The sequence below is a fragment of the Drosophila mojavensis genome, unplaced genomic scaffold, assembly GCF_018153725.1.
Source record: "Drosophila mojavensis isolate 15081-1352.22 unplaced genomic scaffold, ASM1815372v1 contig_136, whole genome shotgun sequence".
Taxonomy (NCBI): domain Eukaryota; kingdom Metazoa; phylum Arthropoda; class Insecta; order Diptera; family Drosophilidae; genus Drosophila; species Drosophila mojavensis.
In genome coordinates this window covers 1,547,811-1,570,715 of record NW_025318667.1, presented here as the reverse complement: position 1 = coordinate 1,570,715, position 22,905 = coordinate 1,547,811, and the positions used below count along the sequence as shown (strand labels likewise).

Sequence of the window (22,905 nt, the reverse complement as noted above, 5' to 3'; positions counted from 1 at the left end):
CGGATGTAAGGTAATGTTTTTAGTATTTTCATCCAAACAATAGCAATTACAATAAAAAGTTTAAGATTATTGGCGGCCCTGCAATCGATAGAGTTGTGATCCCAGCTGAATCTCATAGTTTAACTGGTCGTTTAAATATACTGCGATTAATAATAAGCGGATTTATATTTAAAACAGTCATGTATTTGATTTTTTATAACTCTCTTACATTACTATATAACTTATGATATACATTCCAGGGGGCTTTTATACATATATAAATATATAGTGTAGGCTTTTTAAATAGAGTTGGGCAACTGGCAGGCGCGTACTGCTACCAGTTGGAGCAGCACAAAAATTGGTGAGAAGACTTCACTGTATTCAAGGCCTGTTTTGCCTGATAGCTTTAGACATAACAAATATTTGAAGATCGCGATAAGTACAAGGAAATATGTGCTCCACATGAACCGATGCAACGCCTTCCGTTTGTTATCTGAATCCAAATACATGCGTATGCCAACAATAACGCAGAAATAAGCATTGCAAATATCGATAAAGAATAATGGACTGAATATGCTGAACCAATCGCACATTACCTCTGGTAAGACATTATTCAATGTACCAGAGATCTTGAAGGCTAGTGAGATGGTGAAGACGAGCAGCCCACACAGATTAACTAAAATCTCGAATTCCGTTAAGCCAAGCCAGCGCACCAGCTCTGACAGTTTAAACATGATTCTCTCTCTATTTCTGTTTCTTTTGTGGCTTCTTAATGTTAACCTCTGTGCAGCTCGTCTGTGCTGGCAGTTTGGGTACCACAATATCGAACAGACTGTTATTGAAGATTTTGATGTGCAATGCGGAATTGTTGCGTTGTCTGTAGGTTATGTCGTCCTCATCACAAAGTGGATGCAGTTCATCCACCAGCTTGATAGTGGATGTGTTTATTGCGTAGCTTAGAGCACCGTCCGAGTTATCGATAAGTCGCAATGCCAAAGTAAGCCCACGTGTTATCGAATAACCCATGCAATGCAAATAGATTTCCTTAGTGCCCGCATTCAACAGATCTTCGCATCGTTTTTGTTGGGCCTATGCACCAATTAAAGTGATTAATGGATTGTTTACAGCGAAATGTATTGCTTACCTTAAAGTCTGACTTGCTTGTAATGTAAATATTATTTCGCTTGTCGTTTGTTACACGAGGCGGAAGTTTTCGTACAATGTGTTGGCTTTGTTGTTTATTGCGATTGCTTTTTGGCTTTGCACCGCGTTCTGGTGGATGACTGTCCATTATCAACAGCCACTACAAACCAATAATCAGTGGCCCATGCTTTGTGACCGTGCACAAAGCATCTAACTATTAAGACTTCGCTTGCAGAAAATGCAAAATACGACTAGCAAAAATGATAACGATATGTGCATAATGCATCGCTGTAAGCTACAATTTACAAATTGCACGGTAGATGGCGTCAGATCAGGCAGCCTGCTGGAGTTGCCAAATCATATGTGAGAACAGCCGTAGTGCTGTTAAAATAACGGCAGATGGCGCTCTCAGTCATCTGGCAACCCTGCTTTAGCTGTCAATTTTTTGACATTTACTCGATATTTGTATAACATTTATCGTACATCTCATATACTATCGTCGATTGGTTCGTGCTCGTAACACAGCTAGAATTATCCAGCAGTTGAAAAATTTTCATTGTACTTTCCGTAATAACAAAGGTATGTTTTTTTTTCTTTGCAACAAGCACAACAACAAAATCGTATCATCAGTACGCAACTAAAACAAATTGTAAAACAGTGACACAGAATATTGTATTTATGCAACAACACACACGCAAACAAATATTTGTCATAAGTTCACAAATACACACACATTCCTACTTACACATACACATTTTCAACGCCGCTGGCTGCAAAGGCTTGGGCAGCAGGCAAAGAAAAAATTACATAACTCCTAATTAATTTGTATTACACACAATTTGCTGAGTTTTCATCTTTTGGTATAAGAGTAAGATAATAATATAAGCTAAAAAAATGACAGTTGGAAGTTCTTTAGACGTTAGTTACATAAGTTCGGATTGTACGCTGAAACGCAATTTTCGATGCTGCCCCGTTAAGTATCTCGTATCTGTATTCTAACCACAAACGAATATATCTAAAAAGTAAGAAAAAGAAAATTAAAGAAATGAGAAAATGAAGTAATTATTATAAACAATCTACTTGCACAGCGCATTTGATTCAAGTAACGTTTTGTATTCATGCGTTCAAGTTCATTTTTCCATGCAGGACAAACAAAAAACCGCTCCCAACCGATTTCAGTTAAACAGTTACAAACAGCAGCAAAGCAAGCACAAAATAAAACTTATTAATCGCACGCGACCCAACGCACCAGATCGCGCGAACTTCGTTTCAAGCTCCAGCTGCAGCCAGGCAAGTGCAGCTAGAAAAAAGTGTGGCAATACTTTGCGGATATCTACAGCAAGAACAACAACAAACATCAACACATCACGGCGAGAGCTGCAGCAACAACGGCAAACGTGGGATAAAGCATACAAGTAAATTTTAAAATTCCTTATTACCAAACAATCAAGCAAAAATGAACAATCCAAACAAGTAAATTGCAATTGCATAAGGCTATGAATTTCGGTTCACATTATTCTAATTGCCTTAGATCTCAGAGTGACCATATATGTCTTTTTCACCAGCCTCAAAACCTGGTCTGTGAGTGTGTGATTTTTGTGGTCCGCTTGCAATTAATCAGACACGCATACAGTTCCATGTTCTTTCATGTGCTCCTAGTGATAGCAGAAAATGAAAGCTTGCCGCGACTCTGTATGGCAACTCTGCCATCAGCGATAGAGATTGCAAGTTGTGTGCATAATGCATAAGATAAAATCGAATAAGAATATGGTCACCCAGGCAAAAAAAAAAGCAGGCAAATTGTAAGAAATCCAAAGAAAGCAACATAAAAACGAATCAATCGAATCAAGACTATGTTTTTGAAATTGTTGGCGACAGAGCGAAAAGGCGTCTCCATGACGAAAATCGTTTCAAGCATTATATTGTATATAGGTATAACGACAAAACGGCAATTGTTTGAATTTAACGCGGCACAGTTTGAATTGCAGATCGTCAGACGTCGCTTTCGCCAAACGGAAATGTCTGCGGCACGTTTACCCTATTACCAACAGCAGCAGCAGTCCGGTGAGCATCAGCAGCGGCGTGGCGGGGGACAACGTTGCGTTGGCTATCAGGATCGTAGTAGCAGTCGACGCAGCGAACGTCGCTATAGCCGCAGTCGTAGTCGCAGCCGGAGTCGCAGTCGCTCCTTGGAGCGCCAGCGTCGTCGTCATCATTATCAGTCGCAGCACCAGCATCGTCATCGTAGAGATTCACGTGATCGCCAGAAGGAATGGGACAGGGACTATTCGAGACGCAGTTATTATCAACGAGAGAGTCGCACTCCAAGTCCAACGTCGTGTTCCTCCGCCTCCACTTCAACAGGAGCAGGAGCAGGAGCAGGAGCTGCATCAGCACGTCGGGCCCATGGTAATGGAGGCAATAAAATGAACACCAAGGATAATACAATGTCCGCCGTGGGCGCCTATTACAATCTCGATACGGATGAGCCATTCGATAAGGAGCGTATACATCGTGAAATCGAAGCAAAACTACGCGAGACACTCGCACGCGAAGGCAAAGTGTATCCACCGCCGAAGCAAGAGGCATCGCATCCCGTTTTTGCCAACGATGGCTCCTTCATGGAGCTTTTCAAGAAGATGCAGGGTCAACAAGAAAAGCAGCAGCAGCAGCAGCCAACAGCAGATGTAGCTGCGTCAGCTTCACCAGCCATTACAGCCCCTTTAGCAGTAGCCGCAGCTAATGCCAAAGCAGGAGTTGCCCTTCGCGATCAGCCACAGTCGCTGTTGGAGCCCAATCCAGTTATCAGTCCATTTGGTGCTCTGCCAGCGATTGCTGCAGGCGCTGCCAGTACACCAGCTGCGCCATATATAGCCGCTGCAGCGACTGGCAAATCGGCGCCGCCGCCACCAATGGTTGGACGTCGACGTGGTGGCAAAATCTTAAAAACGGGCGTCGTTGCCAAATTGAAGACACCCAGCGAGAGAGATGTGGACCCGAAAGACTTTTGGTCATTGTATTTGGCTGAAGTAAACAAGTACAAGAGCAATGCCTGCGATACGGACAATGGCAAAAGACCGCTGGTCAAATAGTCTACGAAACACATTCACATACACCTACATCTACATAACCCCATACACACATATATATATATGCAGGTGTACGCACAACAAACGAAAATATGAACTTGAACGCAGGCAAAACACTAATCACAAAATGCAATAAGCACAACCAACATAATTAATTGGTTGCCAAAAATACAATCAGCTATATATATGGTTAAGAGTTTGATACGAATAGGCAAGCAAATCTCCTTTGCTATATATACTAACAGACTTTGTATGCAACTTGCAACACATCTAAATGATGGGGATAATCTGAAAAGAAACATAATTAGTAGATAAGAAGTACAGTATAATCTGATATATATATATCAATATTTAGATTAAGCGCTAGATTGTACGGATTTCTATATTTAAATACTATATATCTAAAGATAAAGCTCAGCTCATAGTGTGTGTAATTACTTATAAAGCAAACAGAGTGCAGAATTTTGTATGCCTTATATATCTCTCTATCTCTCTCTTTTATCTTTCCCTATTTAACGCGCTCGATTGAAATGAAATTCGACTTGCATTGAATTGCGACTTTTATGAAATCATTAATTATTATTATTGCTATATTATTATTATAATATACATTTTTATATGATTAATTTACATTTAACTATATCATTACACCTATTTCACCTACATTTTTCTCTTCGCTCTCTCCCCTTGTTACATGTCTTTCATCTCTTTGTTTCATACCGTCTATTTCAATATTTATCTCTCTATCGACATGGACTCTGCCTCGCTCTGTCTGTGATATTTCCTTCCTTGTCAATGTTGACTATATACGATATATCTCTATCTGCCCTTCACTATTCCTTACTGTATAATCATCCCATACCAAATCTAACTTTAAACCTCAACTATTATCTATTATAATATTTTCTTTCTGACTACTTTGACTCTCCATTTCTGTCTATATTGACTTGCCTCTCTTTCTTCAAACCCGCTCTCTCTCTCTCTCTCTCTCTCTCTCTCTCTCTCTCTCTCTTTCTCTACTCCTACCTCTGATATTGTGCCCCCACACTCTGTCTCTATGCTTTCATTATTTTATCATTTACCACTCAATTCATCACTTTTTGTTGGCTTTTCATTCGTTGTTCGTTGTTTTTGGGTTTGTTTTGTTTACTCTAAAAGTCCGTTTATGCAATTTTTCATGTCGAAATCAAAAAACAGCGATAAATCAACAACAGTTGACACGATGTCCGCCTACAAGATGGAGACTGCGCCCTTCGATCCACGTTTCCCCAATCAGAACGTGACCAGATATTGCTACCAATCCTATTTGGATTACCATCGATGCCAGAAGAAGCGCGGCGAGAACTTTGAGCCATGCAACTACTTCAAGAAGGTCTACAAGTCGATGTGCCCCAACGCCTGGGTGGAGAAGTGGGACGATCAGCGCGAGAGCGGCACCTTTCCCGGTCGTATCTAAGCAATATATTTAGGAAGTTACACTCTACCTACCTAACAACCAACAACTGCAGCCTATTCCTACTCGATAACAACAACAACAATAGCTAATTATGCTAGTTAAAGAAAAAAGAGAACAACAGCAAAGCGTTTAGGAAAAGGCAACAAAATACAATTGTTACAAATTAATTCAACTAGTCGGTTGTTTGTTTCTTCTTCTGTACACACACTCACACACACAGACACGCACACACACACACGAACATGCTTCTATATAGTATTTTGATCTATGCTATATAGTCGATACACGACAACAAAACGTGCCGACAAATTAAGTGTATTTGATCAATAAATTGTGAAATACATTGACGATAAGAAAGGAACTAACTATATACATATATATGTACATATAAATCGCTATATACATATATGTATATGTAGATATCTATAAATGCTATCAGGCGATCATCTGTCCCTTAATAGCATGATCAGCTTGTCGAGCTCTTTGAACTGTGTCCAACTTTTAAGAATACAGTTAGGCAAAAGAGTAATGGATAAAATGGAGCAGAGTTAACTTCATTAGAGCAAAATCCTAGCTGAGTATGGAATATATAGCATATATATATTTATATATCATCGATCAAGAGCAATAGACCAATATCTTGCGTTAAATCAATCTAGCCTAGACTCTTAAGCCAATGTTCCATTACTTTTCCCAGCTCTGTATACGAAATCTGTATCTGTAGTAGTAGAATCAGATTGAGTCACAGGTGAGTTGTCTAGGAAGTATCCGTAGATCAAATTTGAGGCAGTTGCCCGAGCTATGGCTCACTAAACAGAAAGAACTCTGCTTTAGGAGTCTTTGCTACAAAGGTAGCTCGATATTTGAATTATGGTATGTGGAATGGGAATAGACGGCCAGTCTGTACGGTAAGATAACATATTATCAAATAAAATTTGCGGCAAGGCTACTTTAGTTTAAAGGTCACAGGTGAGTTATCTAGGAAATATTTTGGGAGTGTCGTTCTATGCTATCCGTAGACCAAATTCGATGCAGTTGATCGAGCTATGGCTCAAGAAACCTGGGATCACAGTTCTATATGACTTAGCCTTAAGTAAAGTAACTAATTTTGGACTCGAATTGCCATGCTTCAAAGGTTTCCGATATGGGATGCATGTTGACCGGCCTTATTGGCATTCATATGACAAATTTGATGTACCTAGTTCATGTAAAGCTCGAGGGCCGAATATTTCTGATGGATCACGAGCAATGGGCAAAGAAGTTATCCTTAACAAAAGCTGTGTGGGACAGAGGAGCGGTGCGGTATATACCCACTCATCTGTAGCAAGCACCTTCATAAATTTACAGGGTATTTAAGCTCTGACTATCTGTTGCTTTGGTTTTCTTTTGTTGTTTATTAGAAACTTGTGCTTAGCCAATGCTAGATACATATATATTTTTTTTTTATTTTTATTTTTTTTTTTTAATTTCATTAATTTTTTATCTTACTTTATTTGCAGTTTTTATTTGTGTTAATTATTTTTGTTCCATTTATTTATTTTAGTTTAATTTTTTTGCTTTTTGCGTGGTTTTTATGCTACTTAGTATTCCATATAAAATGGGCTTTTGCATTAATATTAACTATTTACCGATTTTTTCGCAACTCTTGTTAGACAACAGTTTTTTTTTTATATATATATATTTCAATATTATTATTTTTATCATATTTTTCTCAAATGCTTACGCATTGCTTAGGGCTTACATAAAATTGACAAATAATAAAAAAAATAAATAAAATTAAATAAAAAATTCCATTTGAATTGCATAATTGTCCAAACCGTTTTAACAAATTGCGGACGGCAGCAAATTTTGTTGGTTTTGGCTTGCTCATTTGACATGCGCTCTAACATGCATGTTAAGCCAGTGGACTGACTGATAGTGCCCAAATTGTTGCTCAAAAGAATCCATTTGCGTTTTTGTACTGCGAATCGTAGGCTTAAAACTAATCTTAAATCTCTAATCAAAGCTAAAATTGTATATTCTTTTTTTATGTTTTTTAGTTTTAAAATATTTTTCTTACTCTTAGTAAGTTTCCCAAACTCAAGTTTTGTTTATTTTCTTTTATTTTTTTTGTTATTTGTATTTAATTTCCTTTTTTTTTAGTGAATTAGGTTTTACTCTAAGTAAATTCTCTAATCCTCAATTATACAGTATTCATTATTTATTTATATATATTAAGTTTTTTTTTTTTTTTTTTTTTTTTGTTTGGGAAATATGTTATATATTTTGGCTCAGTAGATTCTCAATTAATTTGTTTTAGTTTTTCTTTCCTTATTTATTTCTTTATTTATTTTATTTTTTTTTTTAATATCTTGTGGCTTACTATGAGTAAACCTATTAATTTTATATGCATTTTAATTAGTTTTAGATTTTTTCCTGTTTAGTTTTTAGTGAAGTGCTTATATTATTTGGCTTACTCTTAGTAAGTTTCCAACTGAAACATAATTTTGATTTTTTTTTTTTTATTATTTTTATATTTAAACTTTTATAGTGAATTAACTTTCGGCTTACTCTGAGTTAGTTTATGAACTCAATTTTTTTTCATTGAATTATGTAACTTGAAAACTTGGAGAGCTGCTTTTGTGGACATAATTGATTGTACTTAATAGGTATACAACTAGATATTATTATGGAGTACTTGATCAAAAATCGAAGGAAACATCAGTTGTTAAATAGTAAATGCCATAGACTTAATGTACTATATATACTTATATCTATATTTCTATAGATATTTGAAGAGTTCCTTAAATTGAAAAACTTGCGAAAACTGTGATATATATATATATATATACACATATCTGGCTATATATATGTGATATATAGCTGAATATATATAGGTTAGTTAAATGCCTTTTAGTATAATTATAACACAGATACATAAAAATCAGTAGTAAAAGTTTTTAGTTTCCAGTTTAAAGAGAGCACACAAGGAATACGCGAAACTTAGCTTAAAATCTATATAATATGCACTTTAGATATATGCTATATATATATAAATATCTACCATATATAGCTTAGTGTGAAGAGAAACAATGCTTTATTCGAACTGGACCAACCATTACGTTTCCATATAACCTTACGATCACGTACTTATATTTATCTCTATTTGAAGAGCTCTCTCTATATATGTAGCGTAAGTGCTACCTGATCGGCAATACTATATATTCTTGACTACTCTAGACTCGTTTAGCTGCTAGTAACATTTTGTTTTTGTTTTTTTCTTTCTGGAGAACAAACATTCTATGTAGTTTATAGCTATAGATCAAAGAAGATCGTTCTAGATCAAAGTGGATCCAAACAGATCTCAATAGACCGCGCCCTCTAAGGGCCATGCAATGCAAAAGCCAGAGCTGAAGTACAAAGTGATTCTCTTTGTGGAAACTGCAGCTAGTTATTATCTATCGAGAAGTTTAGCGAATAGCTTGTTCCAAATAGATCTGACAACACTATATATGGCTAGGAATACAGATATCATAGGAATACATTTTCCCAGAAATTTGTTGAGTCCATTTAGCTCATATTCCGCTATTCAGCCGAAATGTTCAAATGTTGCTTAGGAAATCCGGCTATTCAGCGGAGGTTTTATAATATTCAGCTATTCGGCTAACGAACAGACTAGACACTCTTTAAAAATTCTTTACCTACCTTTAGCTATTCAGCTAAACTCTGCTTTAGGTATTCATTTTTACAGCTAATGCTGATTATTCAGCCATTCAGCTACTGGTTTCGATATCTCTTATTAACTGCCGCTAATCAACTGACATCTTAATGATTGTTTATCAATTTTAGTTTTTCACCTAATCAATTATTGAGCAGTTCTGCTTTTCGCTTATAGCTTTCAGCTATAGTTTCCAAACGTACTTCATTGACTATTCAGCTCTGTACTCCCCCAATTTATATATTGCATATCATATCAATAGTTCCATCATATCTAAATTGTGTGTGTGTTTTTTTTTCAAATTCTATGAAGCAATTTGTTTTTCAACTGAGATATTTTTGAAATATCTTCTTTATGTTTTGATTAACCAAAAACATGTTTCATAACCCAGACCTATTCTAACCCACTACTCCCTTCTCTGTCCCTCTATCTCTTTCCTTCTGTTTTAGTTAAAGCTTCTTCAGAGTTTTGTCCTGAAATTTCTCTTCCTCCTCTTAGCTACATGTCTCAGCTATCCCTAACCGTAAGTTCTGCTCCAGTTTCTGCCTTCGTCTCGCCCCCTTCCCCCGACCCGTTTCCCATCAGCCACGCCCCTCACTCCGGTCCCCCCTTACGGATATAGTTACATGTAGCTATTGCTTGTTTGTTATCCAATGTCGCGCACGATCTCGATTTTGTCGCACAGTTCCGGATCGTGGATGGTCGTGAAGTGAGTGCGATCGCTCCGGAACGTGTTCCGCTCATTGGAACTGGTCTTAATGGACCGCTCCGACGGCGTCTCCGTGCCGCTTAGCTGAATGCGCTTCTGCAGAGCCGACACAAAGTTCTGAAACGGCCAAATGAGAAAAGTTAGTGCTGAATAGATGAAACGAGATCCGATATCTGGGCATGAATACAAAGGGATTCCCACAAGGCACCCGAGGTCGAATAGGTACTCAATAGAGCTTTATACCCGCCTACAAGCTGTGAGCAGAGTATCGAGCATGCCACTCACCTGTGAGATGATATCGCCGCGTGCCGTTCGCACCTGATACAGATAACGGAACTTGCGCTGCCTGGCCTCCTCGCGGGTCTCGCGAGTGCGCGACTGCGATCGACGCATCGGCACATGGGGATTGCCGACGCCCGCGGCGCCCGCTGCCGGCTGGCCATGGGGCAGATGATGATTGCCATGCGGATGCTGCGGATGGTGTCGCATGTAGAGACGCTTGCGGTGATCCACGCGCCAAGCGGTGATGAAGCACTGCACCATGATGCTGATCACAATGGTCAAGGGCCACGCGGTTATCAAGAGACCGCCATAGCAAGGCGGTGGCAGCGGATGCGGCTTCATGCTCAGTATCCAGTTAATTGTCTCCAGGCTGTGCATGAAGTAGTCTATGGCGCCGATCACCATTGCCGTGCCCACAATGCTCGATGTCAGTATCGTCACATACTTGACGCAGCACAGCGTCAGCACCGAGCAGATGACGGCTCCACCGACCACAGCCACATAGATCTCGCGATACTGGAGAGGATTGAAGGCAGGCAGAGAGAGAGAGAGAGAGAGAGGGCAATATATAGATTAGTAGACGTAGAGACGAGGAGAACAGGACATATTTGCAGAGGGAGGGAGAGCGGGACGGTGGGAGAAAGAGAGAGAGAGAGAGACAAGGACAGAGAGCCAGAAAGATAGAGAGAGAATGATAATGAGTGTTATATGAACGGATTGGAGATAAAGCCGGTGGGAGATAGAAAGGGAATGTGATTTGCTAATATCTACAATGAAGCTTAAGCACCTGCCAAAAGTGCATGTTAATTTTACGACAATGAACATGAGCAAAAAAACAATTTGAATAGAATGAAAAGTCCGTCATTTGTTAAAAGTTACAATGAAGATTTAGCAACTGCTTAAAGTGCATGTTAACTTAACAATGAAGAGAAAATGATGACTGTGGACAACATATGCAAAGATTTGCCATGTGCTAAGCCTTACAATGAAGAAGAATGAGATTGAGAAGACGTAAGACTCACCCCGAACTCGTTGTCCGGCATTGTGGCCACACAGACGGCCATCGCAGCGCCGGAGAGCAGGGCGCCAGCAAAGGCGCTGATCAGCACCGAGGCGACAGGATACGTGGAGCCGAGCACGGCGCCCAGGAGTCCGGCCACAATGGCCAGCGCCGAGTCAGCCGGCTTGCCCAGCCAGGTGATCTGGAAGTCCTGCAGTATGAATATCCCGTTGGCGCCCACCATCAAACCGCTCAGGAAGCCAACAGCGCGCAGGCAGCGATAGCCGAGCAGGGCGTACACGATGCCAAACACGGCTATGATGGCCCACAGCAGAGCGGGCAGAGTCTCCGGTGTGGTCGGCGCACATGTCTGGCTGTTCTCCAGGATGCCCTAGAGGTGGAGAATGAAGGGTGTAAACAGCTCAATCAAGGGAATCAGTGTGATGGCTTTCCTTATGTAGTTCATTAAACTTCAAGTCTAGTGAGCGTTTCTCGACTTAGCATATACGAATCGCAAATACCTTACGGCTTCTACATTCCTTCTATTCAACTTACATTTCCTGCAGTCAAATCAAAATTCAAAGTTTGCTCAAAGCGATTGATTTTGGTATAATTACCTCATAATTTAAGTCAGCACTTCAATTTTATCTAGATATTCTAAGAACAGGTTTCCTTTATATTATTTCCGTAACTGAACTCGTACATAACCTCATTTTTACTAAATTTCTATATGCTTAGCTATTCTTGCTTGTGCATATAATAGCTTGATATGTGTGCAGTAGCCTAGAATGCCTTGAAATGGCATATATGGGGCAAGCAATGCCCGCTTGATATATGTGCATTTTCCTAGGATTTATATACATATTTATTATTAGACACATTTTTACCTTCTTTAAGCATAATTAAAGATTACTAGATACAAAATCACTTTAATCATAATATTATATTATTTGTCTAATAGAGCTGCTCGAATTAACCTCACATTAGTTATATTTCTGCAAGCTAACCTCACTTTTGTATATTTTCATAAGCTACCTTCATTCTGCAAATATTTCCTTTTTTGTAATATATTCAATTTACAGCTTTGTTGAGGAAGCCGAAAGATATATATTATCTAGTATCATTTTAGCTAATCCCATATATAACCCCGTTAGTCACTTATTTGTTTTCATCTTGCCCTCCTGCTTTCACTCTCTCCTTCTCTGAAGTGAAGCTGTAAACATGTCAAGCATCTCATTTCGCATGCACGCAGACAACCCTTAAGCCACGCCCCTTGCCACGCGCCGCCTGCTGCCCTGCGTGCACTGTAATTCGATCAAGGACGAGTGCAGGCACTGACACAGTTGCTTGTCCACTTGGCAGCCTGGCTGGTTGGCTGGTTGCCTGGATGAGTCAGTTAGCCCAAAAAGCTGTTGTTGACACACTCTCAAAACGCACACACGCACATGCACATACATGTATACAGATATGAAATACCTTTATCAAAAATGGCCAATCCATATGTGAAACGCTTTGCATATCATCTGAATGCTCCTGTCCAGCATCGTAGATCACATCGTAGCTGTCCAAGGAGTGGAGAGCCGCCGCAGCAGCTGGAGCAGCAGCTGCACCGACTCCACTGGCATTGCCCGTCGTCTCACTCATTGTCCAAAATGTCTGCCCCAAAAGGCAATGGCTCTATATGTATGCAGAGCCAGGAATCGGGCTGTGCCACATGTTTGCTTTGGGCCCAAAACAAAAAATGGCTCGGGCACAGTTTTTGGAAGACTTTTGCTCTGTATCTATTTGCTCTGTATTCAAGTTATTTTGATATATTTTCCCTTATTTTCCATCTATTGTGTATCACTTATTTGGCAGCAGGAATTTCGTCCTTTCTATCGGGGCCAAGATAAATTTACTTGTGGTACAACAACGCAGGGCAATTTGCGCTGAACAGGGACAACAGGACAATGCAAACGCCTTTGCATACGGCGAAACGCACCAAGAGGGAGGGAGATAGCTATAGCTGTGGGCAGCAACCCTTAAGCAGGAGCTTAAAAGCCCTTAGAGCCGAAGCCTGTTTGAGCTTTTCTGCTGGGGGGAACAGCTTTTGCAGGTTAATGTAAGCACAGGTGCATGTGCGCGTAGGTGGCTAATCGATTATACCCTGTAAATATGTGAGTATATGAAAGGAATGTACGACATAGTACACGATACCCGGCTATATACAAATGTATATAGCGAAATCACTATGGTGAAACATACTGTGTGAGATGAATATGGATAAAATACCCTGTAATATTCATAAGTATGAAAGAAGGTATACTAAAGCGGTGATGGAAAAAGTAGAGTAAGACTAGTATAGACTAAGTCTACCCATATGCGAAATACCCTGTAATTCAGAAGAGAACTGAAGACATGAAATATCATCTATCTAAAAGAAGGTTTATCATATAGTAGCGGATGAGCTAACATATTCCATATACGGTAAGGAGATTAGATGAGAGTTTTGTTGACATAGAAAGGAAATGAACGAACTCATAAATAGACAGGTAAACGACAAGATACCCTGTACATCTGAAAAGAGAAGAACGGGTATACTAAGGGAGAGAGAGAGACAAAACCATATTTAAGCAAAAATTTAGAAAAAGGTATTTTAAGTTTTATAACTAAGGTACATATATTTCTTATATATTCGTAACGTGAAATAGAAAAAATACAGGGTATCTGCACGTAGAGTTGATAATGTGCGTGTATAGGTATAACATATATTTTAACTTGTTTGGGGTAGTAAATTATTGGATGATACGTTGTAGCCCCACAACGAATGGAATGCCTTCCAACTTCGATTGGATCGAGTCGAGTTCAATATATAGTCGTTTATATATATGTAATTGTATTAGATAATAATATAATATAATAATAATACGCCTCAATAAGCTACAGCTTGAGGTTTCCTCTCTTTTCTTTCTTTCTAACAGAGTTTTTATCAACGCGTAATATTTAGATATTTCAGTTATATATCGAGATATATAGCTAACATTAATAGATTATTTATAATTTCATAAATGTTGCTGCTGCTCGATCTGTTTAGGGTGACCGTATAATGGCCTCGTAGGCAGCGAAGATAATGTTGGCCACCTCCACGGAGCGAGATTTGAGGCTGAGCGTCGCGTCAGGATTGCCCGGCTGAAGCTTCAGCTCGAGCAGGACCCAGATGTTATTCGTCAGCTTCAAGGATTGGTAGAGCATATCCTGACCCTCGACATTACGCTTGGCAATGGTGAAGATGTTGTTGGTGGTCATCTTGGAGGCGATGCCATCGGTGGTGCCAATGACACCGCTCAGGCTGTATTGCAGCTCATTGGCAGCGGGTATTTCCTTCCACGTGTTCAGGAACACGCGTTTATCCAGCTGCCCGTCCTCGGCGAACAGCACGTTGCCGTGCACCAAGCAGGCGAAATAGAAGATATCGATGTTATTCTTAACGGCCACTTGAAGGTTGTTCAATGGTTCCATGCGCTGAATCGGTCCGCTGGTGGCCAATGCCAGGCTGACTTCCGTGGACTGATTGGGTGGCAGGGGTGGAGCCTGCAGGGGCGAGGCGGGCACCAAGCCGAAGCTGTTCTTGTTCAGCTGTATGGCAAAGTTCGTCATCGGCTGCATTGCTTTGTTGGTGAGGGTCATGTCCATGTAGATTTCGCCGTTGCGTCGCGAGAAGGTGCCCTGGATCTCTAGGCCTTTGCCCTTTTCGGCTGGCAGCCAGGTGACCTTGGGTATCTGCACGCCCACCGACAGGGAGGTGCCAGCCAGGCCGAAGATGTCACCTAGCAGGCTGCTGGCACCGCCGGCAGGAGCAACTGAATCTACAGGTGCCGGCGGACCACCCAGTAGTATATCCAGTCCACCACCAAGCAGATCCACGTTGCTGGTTGTAGAGGCCGGTGCTGCGGGCATGGCAGGCGCATTGATATCCATGGAGAGCAGATCACCAATGAGCGAATCTTGATTAGGTATGACCATAGACTCGGATCCCTGGCCAGGTTCGCCCTGGTCAGCATTCGCATTGCCAGAGCCCGCGGCACGGTTTGGCAGAGATTTGCGTACGCCAGCGCCGCGACCTTCCACAAATGCTGTTGGTGGCTTGTGATAGACACTGGCCAGCGAGCTAATGTGACAGATGAGCTCGTCGAGCAGCGTCGGCTCGAGCAGATCCGTTTCCTCCGAGATGAGCGGCTTGTCGGCGAGCACCACTTCCTTGGCGGCAGCCGGATCGGTGGAGAGCAGACGCCAATAGATAAAGCCGCGATCACGCAAATCTGGGTTATCGGAATCCTGGGTGGCAAGCGAGAGGACATGCTGCACCAGCTCCTGGGTGTCCGAGGGGCGTTTGAGAAACAGTTTCACCACAGCTGTTAGCAATTGCAGCTGCACCTGGGCATTCTCATCCTGGAAGCCCTCCAGGAAACTATCGAGCAGCTCGTCCGCATTGTCAATGCGTTCGGCATATTCGCCAATGATCCAGACCATTGAAGCGCGCGCCTCTGGCTCATCCAAAGTATCCAGATTCTCGCACAGTGTACTAATTATACTCTCATACTTATTGGGATACTTGCGGAAGATGTCCTTGATAACGACAATGGCCTCCTGAACAACATAGTTGACCTTGGTCTGAATGAGATCCAACAGAGTGGAGACACAACGCTCGGCCGATGGTTCCACCTTGATGGCGCAACGTCCTATCGCACGCACAGCTTTGCGCACAAAGTCTACATCCACCTCGGTGGCATATTCCTTCAGCTCACTCAGCACCTGGGCGATGTTGCTCTGATTGGCCAAACGTATCATAATATCCAGTTTCTCCAGTTTCACATAGATGGGATCGTTATACTTCACGAAGAACACCTTCATCTCATGCTTAAGGATGTCCGGACGCTTCTGCACGATCAAATTGATGTTGCGCAGTGCAACATATTGCACCTCCGGCTCTGAGGAGAGCAGCGTAACCAGTGGTGGAGCTAACTTCTTGGTCAGCGTGGCACAGAAATCGCTATCACTCGACAGCATCTCGAGCAACTTCATCAGCACCTTGACAGCGCTGAGCACAACAGCGGCATTGGCATGGGCCAAGCGTGGTGTAATTCTCTCGCAGATCGATTGCGCCTCTCGCTCATCCTTGGGACTATAGTTGGCCAGCGAGTCCAAGATGAAGACCTGTCCCCATTCGGTGCACTCATTGAGTGCCGTCAATAGTTTATTAATGGTCACCGAATTCATCTCGACGAGCGGTTGGCCCGACTGACTGGCCTCGTTGATTTCGCTTAGCGCTGCCACTGCATTGGCCACCACCATGGGATTCGAGTCGGACAACAGATCCTTCAGCTGATCCAGAAATCCCTGATCCTCCACCATTGTTGCCGAGATGTCATACAGTTTGGCAACACAAACAGCTGCTGTTTTGCGCACATAGGGATCCTCGTCCTTCAGGCACTTGCGCAACGGTTCGCATAGATATTCCGTTATCTTATCCACGCGTATACAACCCATAGTCCTTACGGCCAGCGCACGAATCAAGGGATTCGAGTCCTCACAATCCTTGACAAACGTATTCACTGCCATTATCGCCATATCCGGTTGCGATTTGGCATAGTTCATCAAATACAAATAAACGAGTTTCTTCAGCTCAAGATTATCCGTTTGCATGCAATTCACAACGTCCGGAAACAGGGCAGAAACATCCTTGCCAACGGTCATGCTGGCTATCACCTTCTTGACGGCCTCCTTCTTCTTCTCCTTTTTGTCATTGTTCAGCTCCGATTTGAGCTCGAAGATTTCGCCCTTTTTGGTAGTCGTGAAATACTTTGAATCGGTCATCGTGCAGTTCTTTCTCTCTCACTAGCTCTCGCTCTCTTATGCTTGGGAACTTGCTGCTGAAACGAATGGAAAGAACTTTGCATTAGAAATCATGGAAAGGGTATTTGAAATGTATATAAGATCACGTTTGTCCACAATACCCTTTAAATCGACCAAGCTCAAAACCGCATACAAAAAGCTTATCAGCCCTCAATTGCTTGAATTTTATGTTTTGTCACTTCATTAATATACTATTGGGAAGATTGTGTAGTAGAGCAATACCATAAAATTACACATGCAGGAATTATGCTATGATATTTATAACTGTCTGCAAATCTCATTAATATTGATTAGAATGCTAGGGCAACTTCCTCAAGGGGCGTATCAGCCCCATAAGAAGCACCCACATACACACACTCATATTTTCATATATACGGCCAGCGTTTACTCATATGACGGCTTGAACCACGTCTCACACTTTTATTGATGCAAATTTACCAATTAAATAACTCGCAATTAAACGCGACTTTAATTTACCGATTTTCTACGTAATTTAAACATATATGGAAAGTAAATGTAATTATTAAAATGGGTATTTACCTTAAAATGAGCTTTTCAAAGAATTTTGTTTGCGTTTTTTCCTTCTGCTCTCTTACTGCTGCTCTGCTTCTTATGTGGGTGTGCGTGTCTGTGTGTGTGCGTGTAGTGTTTGCGAGTGGATGCTCGATAGTGAATATGCGCAACCAGTGCTGCTAAGTCAGCATATCGCTAGACAAATAAATATCGATTATTATTAAAATGAAATGCACTTAGCTGCATATGGAAAGGAAAAATTAATGTAGTGATATACGACGGAGCAGTGTTGCTTAGCGGCACATCGATGGGAATATGTATATCGATTATATTATTCAAATTATATGCACTCAACTCCATATAAGAAAAGAGAAAATACCCATGCATGGAGAATGCAAAAAAAGGAAAAACTAATTTTTAATTGATCACATTTTCATGTCATTGCGTAAGACATGCAATTTGAAATGGTCTACTTGCAAACACATATTAAATGTAATACCACGACTACAAATATGCTTATGTACGCTTATGTACACATAAATACTTACAGACACATATGTATATTGTTGTTTATTTATTTATTTATTTATCATGCATCGTACTTAACTGGATGCCTTGCACAATTTCCAACATATTTCCGTTGACTGACTTTTGTTGGCGATGTCTTCCGTCTGTGTGGAAAAGAAACGCAAAGAAGTTTTCGTATAACAATAAGGCAAAGCCACAGGGAAACTAAACAATGCAAAAGTTGTGAATTCAACGAATATGTAACGAAAGCAAAGTGCAGAAAGAAAATAATAGACATGCATCCAGATGAATTGTTGAATACGCTATAATAAGTAAATTATAGCAAAACAGAGCTTTTGGCTTGCAGTTGTATCATATTCATAATATAAACAAACATAGGGCGTACCCGACTAGAATATACCCTGCTAAGCAGCTGATAAACATTGTCGCTTATAGAGATATTTGTATAGAAATACCCATTATTTATATCTAAAAAATGTCACATCTCCAGTCAGAAAACTTGCTACTTAGTTTTAGTTCTTATACAACCGCCAAAGTTATCTATGATAAGAAATTAAGACTGTGAGTGCTTCGAAGGATCCACTCGGCGAATTTCAAATTTCTTACACTGATATCTAATATTCTTATACATATGTATTAATGGGGAGCGAAAATGCTAAATCGACTCGTATGATGCATGGCACTTAACAGCCTTGTTACATACCTTTCAATACAAGCAATATGCCTATGCTTACCCATTTTCTGTGTGCTTAGAGCATCAAAAGAAAATCCACCCACAACTCGTATCATAAATACATATGTATAGAAAAATAGATTGTATGTTTATATATATACATACAGAAATTGCACGGAAGCAAAAATCCGAAAACTCAACGCCGCATTCCAAAATCGTGTTATAAAATAATTTGGCAGCACTTGGCCAGCAAACATTCGAATTCGAGCAACTCGAGCGAGCGCATCGCAGCTCTTCAGCCTTTTTTTATCTTCACCCAAACTCTAAGCATAATGGATAATCGACATGCGGTAAGGTATATGATAAGCATAAATATATGTTACGGACTTATATTCTGTATATATTTGCAGCTGCTGAAGTTTTCGTTTTTGGCGTTTCTAGTACTTCTCTTTATTTGTGTGCAGGCAACAAATGCGGGGTATAATTTCTATATAGGCATATAACTATTAGAAACGATCTTAACTATGTATCTATTTATGTCAATTAGGAGTCAGCAGAAAAAGAAAAAAATCGTTATACATGTGCCCATTCACAAGAAGATAGAAAAACATGTCCATACGATTATTAAGCATGTCCACCATCATCATAAGCCACTCGTACTAAAGGAGGAGAAGAAGATTATACACGAGGAGCATCATCCGATTCAAATTCATCAGACTAAAGAGCATATACATCACCATGAGAAGCATGATCATGCTCATGATCACCATGAGCATCACGAGCACCTACATCCCATTGAACAGGCACCGTCCATAGAGGAGGAGGAGGAGCATATACATCATCATCATAATTATGAGCACAAAGATGGTTTCCTCGGCAGCGGTGATTCAGATGCCAGTGGCAGTAGCAGCATCAGCAGCATCAACAGCAGCGAGGAACGCTGATGTAAAACTAAGCATTCAAACTAAAAACCAAAAAAGAAAAAAATTAACTCAAAAAAACTGTGGTTAATTTTATGTGATGTATTATTTAGATTTATGTATACACAATTTTTTTTTTACATTTTTTTTTTTTCATATATGTAATATAGATAAATAACTTAGGCACGGGTTATTGAATAAATAAACTGGTTGAGAAAAGCACCGTTCGTTCTGATATTTAGCCAATTAGCATGCATTTGAAGGCGCGCCAAAAATTCAAAATACTTGTCCCTATTTACAGCACTGGCACACTAAGAAATCAGCTGATGCAAAACCAAACCAAAGCAAAATCCCAACAGCTAAAACGTAACTAAAAGTAAACAATCTTGTGAATTTGAAGATCTGCGTCTTTTCCACATTCGTTTCTATAATTTCATATAGTAGTATATCCAATTACATAACTTAAGTGGCTTCAGTAAAACTAAATTTGTCTACCACTATTTGATTTGCATACACTTGAATGCGCGCTAAGCAATCGATGTGCTTGCAGCGCTCTACAGCACTGCCGCGATAAGACGTTTTTCGATAAGTTTGACATAGCGACGGCACACACACCGCAGCGAAGACAAGGCAAAAATAAAAGAAAAGCATATGAAACGAGGGAGCATAGGGAGTGAGTGTTACTTTGCAAAAAAAAGAAGAAAAAAAACCAAAAAGAAAAGAGAAAAGCAGAATAAAAAGCCACAGAAATAAAGAAAAGAGTTTGCAACAAAATTATTAGCTAGATAGCAGCGAATGCACAAGATGTTCTTGTTTTGGTGTTGATAACAAACAACAATGACAACAGCAACAGCAGCAGCAACAACAAAAACAACAACAAAAACAGCAGCAAGCTACAAAAAGAAAATCAACACGTTCCAACTGCAACCACGAAGACAGCAACAACAGCAGCAGCAACAATAATTAAATCGATGTGAAATCAAATCCTATTGCAGCGCAAGTGCAACAAATTGACAATAGTCTTCGATTTGCAAGTGGCTGCATTGTTATTTTTATTATTTTTTTTTTTTGCCCGAATTCCAGCCTCCCGTTTGTGCCAATTCACACTCACACGCACACGCTCAGTCACACAAACACGCCTACACTTTTGCGCGCTCCTCTTCCTTCTCCTCTTCCAACACTTCCCTCTCATTGCCTCTTCCCCTCTTCCAGCCTACCTCCCTTCCTTATCCTCTATCTCAGTCTTTCTTATTGTAAGCAAGCATTCCCACTCAAATTTCAACTCCGCTTTTGAGCTTTAAGCTCCTCTCCAAACACCCCACCCCAAAACCTGCAAATTAAGCGATAACAAATTGATAATCGAGTGAAAAAAAAAAATTAAAAATACAAATAATAAGTTAATAAAACAACAGAGCCAAGGCGAGAATCCTTTGAGTGCATTTAAGAGCGATGCAGTATAGGCCACCATGGGTTCACAAACCTTGGAGATACTGCGCCAAGGCGTGTGGGCCTCGCTGACCGGCGGCTATTTTTATGATCCGCATCAGGGCGTATTCTGCAATGTTGTCCATTTGTATTTATGGCTCTATCTGCTTTGTTCGCCCTTTGTTGCCTACCTGGTGAGCGCTGAATGGTGTTAGTCGACTCGAATCTGAAATTAACTGTCATCTCTTCCTTCTTGTTTCAGTATTTTCCCAGCACATGGCTAACCTGGTGTCTGTATTGCGTGTTAACCAGCTGCACCATATTGATGGTGAAGCTGGCGAATTTGGCATTGCATCGCCTCTACGATCGGGCCCAAACCATGTCCGAGGTGAATCTGAAGAGTCACTTCTTCAAGGTCACCAAGGAGATGGAGACACGCGAACCGGACGAAGAGAACGGCATTGAAATGAAAGTAATGCGCGCTATAGCCGGCGACGGATCACGTTTATCCATGGAACAGCCAATCAATGAAGCCAGCGAGGAGAATAGCATAATGTCCATTGACAATGCCAATAGCATTATAGGTAGGCGAAGCGCATAGCATATATACCATGTTTCTAGTGGATCTCTTATTAATCCTACTGAGCTTTGTAGATCTCAAGGTTGATGTGCATCGCAAGAACAGCTCCGAGTCCATTGAGTTAATGTTTTATGCCCCGTCAATGCTATCTGGTGGCAGTCAACAGGATCAGCAATCGCTTGCTGGCTCCGCTAGTGTTAGCAAATCCATAAGATCAGCAGCTGCAACAAATCCTGGTTATGCCAATGAGTTATATAGCAAATACCTGACTGTTTATCCCGAGCTTGTGGAACTTGTGGTGCCTGCTAATTCGGACGATAACGAGGAGGCGGCTGCAGCTGGAGGATCAACTGGAGCAGTAGCAGCAGCAGCATCGACTACAGCAACATCAACTGGAGCAACTGCTGGAACCGGGTCTGGAACAGTAGCTGTAGCCGGAGCTGGTCGCACGGGACGCCATTTGTTTAGTCGTCGACATCGGCGTCAGCTGGAGCGACAGGCGAGCCTGGATGCCAGCAGTGCCCTAGATGATATGCTAAACACGGAGCTAATGCGAAATCAATCCGATACAATAGCCACAACAAGATCCGCGGCAACTGCAGCGGCTGCAGCTGCAGCTGCTGCGTCACCCAGCTTCCTGCACACTAAAGCAATGAGGCCTGGTCATAATTCACGTCAGCTTTTCATGGTTAACCCAGCGGGAGGAGCTTCAGCGGCAGCAGCGAGTGCAAATGGAAGTGGAGCTGGCACTGCAACTGGAGCTCCAACTGGAGCTAGCAACGATGGCTGCTCCGCATCGTCTTCCTCATCGGTGTTGCTTGTCCAGCAGCCCCAAACACGTTCCTTGCGATTGCAGCGACATCGCAGCTCTGAAACGCACGAAGAGCGACTGAAGCATCAAAGCCGCATTGGATTGTTTCAATCGATGCAGCAAACATTGCTGCAACATCAGCAGCAACATTTCCAGCAGCAACAGCAAAAGCAACTGCTCAAGCAACAGCAAAAGTTGCAGCATCAGC

General features: G+C 41.1%; 8 protein-coding genes across 11 annotated transcripts; 4 read left to right on the top strand and 4 right to left on the bottom strand.

The window, feature by feature from the left end:
* Nucleotides 1-161: 161 nt before the first annotated feature.
* LOC6585623 (transmembrane protein 203) lies at nt 162-713 on the bottom strand. The gene has a single exon (XM_002011215.4). The coding sequence runs from the start codon at nt 711-713 to the stop codon at nt 279-281; it is 435 nt and encodes a 144-aa protein (XP_002011251.1). The 3' UTR covers nt 162-278.
* Nucleotides 669-1,400, bottom strand: LOC6585624 (ribonuclease P protein subunit p20). Its single transcript, XM_002011216.4, has 2 exons — nt 1,124-1,400; nt 669-1,068 (listed from the first exon to the last, which is right to left on the bottom strand). Exons 1-2 carry the CDS (start codon nt 1,268-1,270, stop codon nt 724-726), a joined length of 492 nt encoding a protein of 163 aa, XP_002011252.1. The 5' UTR covers nt 1,271-1,400; the 3' UTR covers nt 669-723.
* Nucleotides 1,401-1,610: 210 nt separating this feature from the next.
* LOC6585626 (cytochrome c oxidase subunit 6B2) lies at nt 1,611-5,834 on the top strand. Of its 2 annotated transcripts, none has more exons than XM_002011218.4 (2): nt 1,611-1,701; nt 5,409-5,834. In XM_002011218.4, exon 2 carries the CDS (start codon nt 5,434-5,436, stop codon nt 5,665-5,667), a length of 234 nt encoding a protein of 77 aa, XP_002011254.1. In that variant the 5' UTR covers nt 1,611-1,701; nt 5,409-5,433; the 3' UTR covers nt 5,668-5,834. The 2 variants fall into 2 exon arrangements, with proteins under 2 accessions (XP_002011254.1, XP_043867579.1); XM_044011644.1 differs by having other exon boundaries at nt 1,613-1,701; nt 5,370-5,834.
* LOC6585625 (arginine/serine-rich protein 1) lies at nt 1,618-5,398 on the top strand. Of its 2 annotated transcripts, none has more exons than XM_032732733.2 (3): nt 1,618-1,701; nt 2,269-2,537; nt 3,111-5,398. In XM_032732733.2, the coding sequence occupies exon 3, from the start codon at nt 3,141-3,143 to the stop codon at nt 4,212-4,214; it is 1,074 nt and encodes a 357-aa protein (XP_032588624.1). In that variant the 5' UTR covers nt 1,618-1,701; nt 2,269-2,537; nt 3,111-3,140; the 3' UTR covers nt 4,215-5,398. The 2 variants fall into 2 exon arrangements, with proteins under 2 accessions (XP_032588624.1, XP_032588622.1); XM_032732731.2 differs by having other exon boundaries at nt 3,099-5,398.
* Nucleotides 5,835-8,141: 2,307 nt separating the features above from the next.
* Nucleotides 8,142-13,264, bottom strand: LOC6585627 (transmembrane protein 198). The gene is made up of 4 exons (XM_002011219.4): nt 12,832-13,264; nt 11,378-11,746; nt 10,359-10,871; nt 8,142-10,190 (listed from the first exon to the last, which is right to left on the bottom strand). The coding sequence occupies exons 1-4, from the start codon at nt 12,997-12,999 to the stop codon at nt 10,011-10,013; spliced, it is 1,230 nt and encodes a 409-aa protein (XP_002011255.1). The 5' UTR covers nt 13,000-13,264; the 3' UTR covers nt 8,142-10,010.
* Nucleotides 13,265-13,988: 724 nt separating this feature from the next.
* Nucleotides 13,989-17,911, bottom strand: LOC6585628 (AP-1 complex subunit beta-1). Of its 2 annotated transcripts, none has more exons than XM_002011220.4 (2): nt 17,788-17,911; nt 13,989-17,261 (listed from the first exon to the last, which is right to left on the bottom strand). In XM_002011220.4, the coding sequence occupies exon 2, from the start codon at nt 17,206-17,208 to the stop codon at nt 14,425-14,427; it is 2,784 nt and encodes a 927-aa protein (XP_002011256.1). In that variant the 5' UTR covers nt 17,209-17,261; nt 17,788-17,911; the 3' UTR covers nt 13,989-14,424. The 2 variants fall into 2 exon arrangements, with proteins under 2 accessions (XP_002011256.1, XP_015016455.1); XM_015160969.3 differs by having other exon boundaries at nt 13,989-17,264; nt 17,788-17,910.
* A 497-nt stretch (nt 17,912-18,408) lies between these two features.
* Nucleotides 18,409-20,719, top strand: LOC6585629 (histidine-rich glycoprotein). The gene is made up of 3 exons (XM_032732817.2): nt 18,409-19,311; nt 19,372-19,439; nt 19,509-20,719. Exons 1-3 carry the CDS (start codon nt 19,294-19,296, stop codon nt 19,903-19,905), a joined length of 483 nt encoding a protein of 160 aa, XP_032588708.1. The 5' UTR covers nt 18,409-19,293; the 3' UTR covers nt 19,906-20,719.
* On the top strand, nt 20,502-22,904 carry LOC122757896 (protein pecanex-like; the record flags this gene model as incomplete). Its single annotated transcript, XM_044011634.1, has 3 exons — nt 20,502-21,500; nt 21,569-21,890; nt 21,961-22,904. Coding segments are annotated over exons 1-3 (1,419 nt in total), but the record flags the coding sequence as incomplete, so codon positions are not given.
* Nucleotide 22,905: the final 1 nt, after the last annotated feature.

What these genes read in the sequence shown, in the direction of transcription:
- LOC6585626 (XM_044011644.1), top strand. Translation starts at nt 5,377, where the DNA reads ATGCAATTTTTCATGTCGAAATCAAAAAACAGCGATAAATCAACAACA.
- LOC6585627 (XM_002011219.4), bottom strand. Translation starts at nt 12,999, where the DNA reads ATGAGTGAGACGACGGGCAATGCCAGTGGAGTCGGTGCAGCTGCTGCT. An exon ending in ATTGGCCATTTTTGATAAAG is followed by an intron (nt 11,747 to 12,831) that starts GTATTTCATATC and finishes CTCCACCTCTAG; the next exon opens with GGCATCCTGGAGAACAGCCA. An exon ending in GCGGCGATATCATCTCACAG is followed by an intron (nt 10,191 to 10,358) that starts GTGAGTGGCATG and finishes TGGCCGTTTCAG; the next exon opens with AACTTTGTGTCGGCTCTGCA.
- LOC6585628 (XM_002011220.4), bottom strand. Translation starts at nt 17,208, where the DNA reads ATGACCGATTCAAAGTATTTCACGACTACCAAAAAGGGCGAAATCTTC.
- LOC6585624 (XM_002011216.4), bottom strand. Translation starts at nt 1,270, where the DNA reads ATGGACAGTCATCCACCAGAACGCGGTGCAAAGCCAAAAAGCAATCGC. An exon ending in CAAGCAAGTCAGACTTTAAG is followed by an intron (nt 1,069 to 1,123) that starts GTAAGCAATACA and finishes ATTGGTGCATAG; the next exon opens with GCCCAACAAAAACGATGCGA.
- LOC6585629 (XM_032732817.2), top strand. An exon ending in GTGCAGGCAACAAATGCGGG is followed by an intron (nt 19,440 to 19,508) that starts GTATAATTTCTA and finishes TATGTCAATTAG; the next exon opens with GAGTCAGCAGAAAAAGAAAA.
- LOC6585625 (XM_032732733.2), top strand. Translation starts at nt 3,141, where the DNA reads ATGTCTGCGGCACGTTTACCCTATTACCAACAGCAGCAGCAGTCCGGT.
- LOC6585623 (XM_002011215.4), bottom strand. Translation starts at nt 713, where the DNA reads ATGTTTAAACTGTCAGAGCTGGTGCGCTGGCTTGGCTTAACGGAATTC.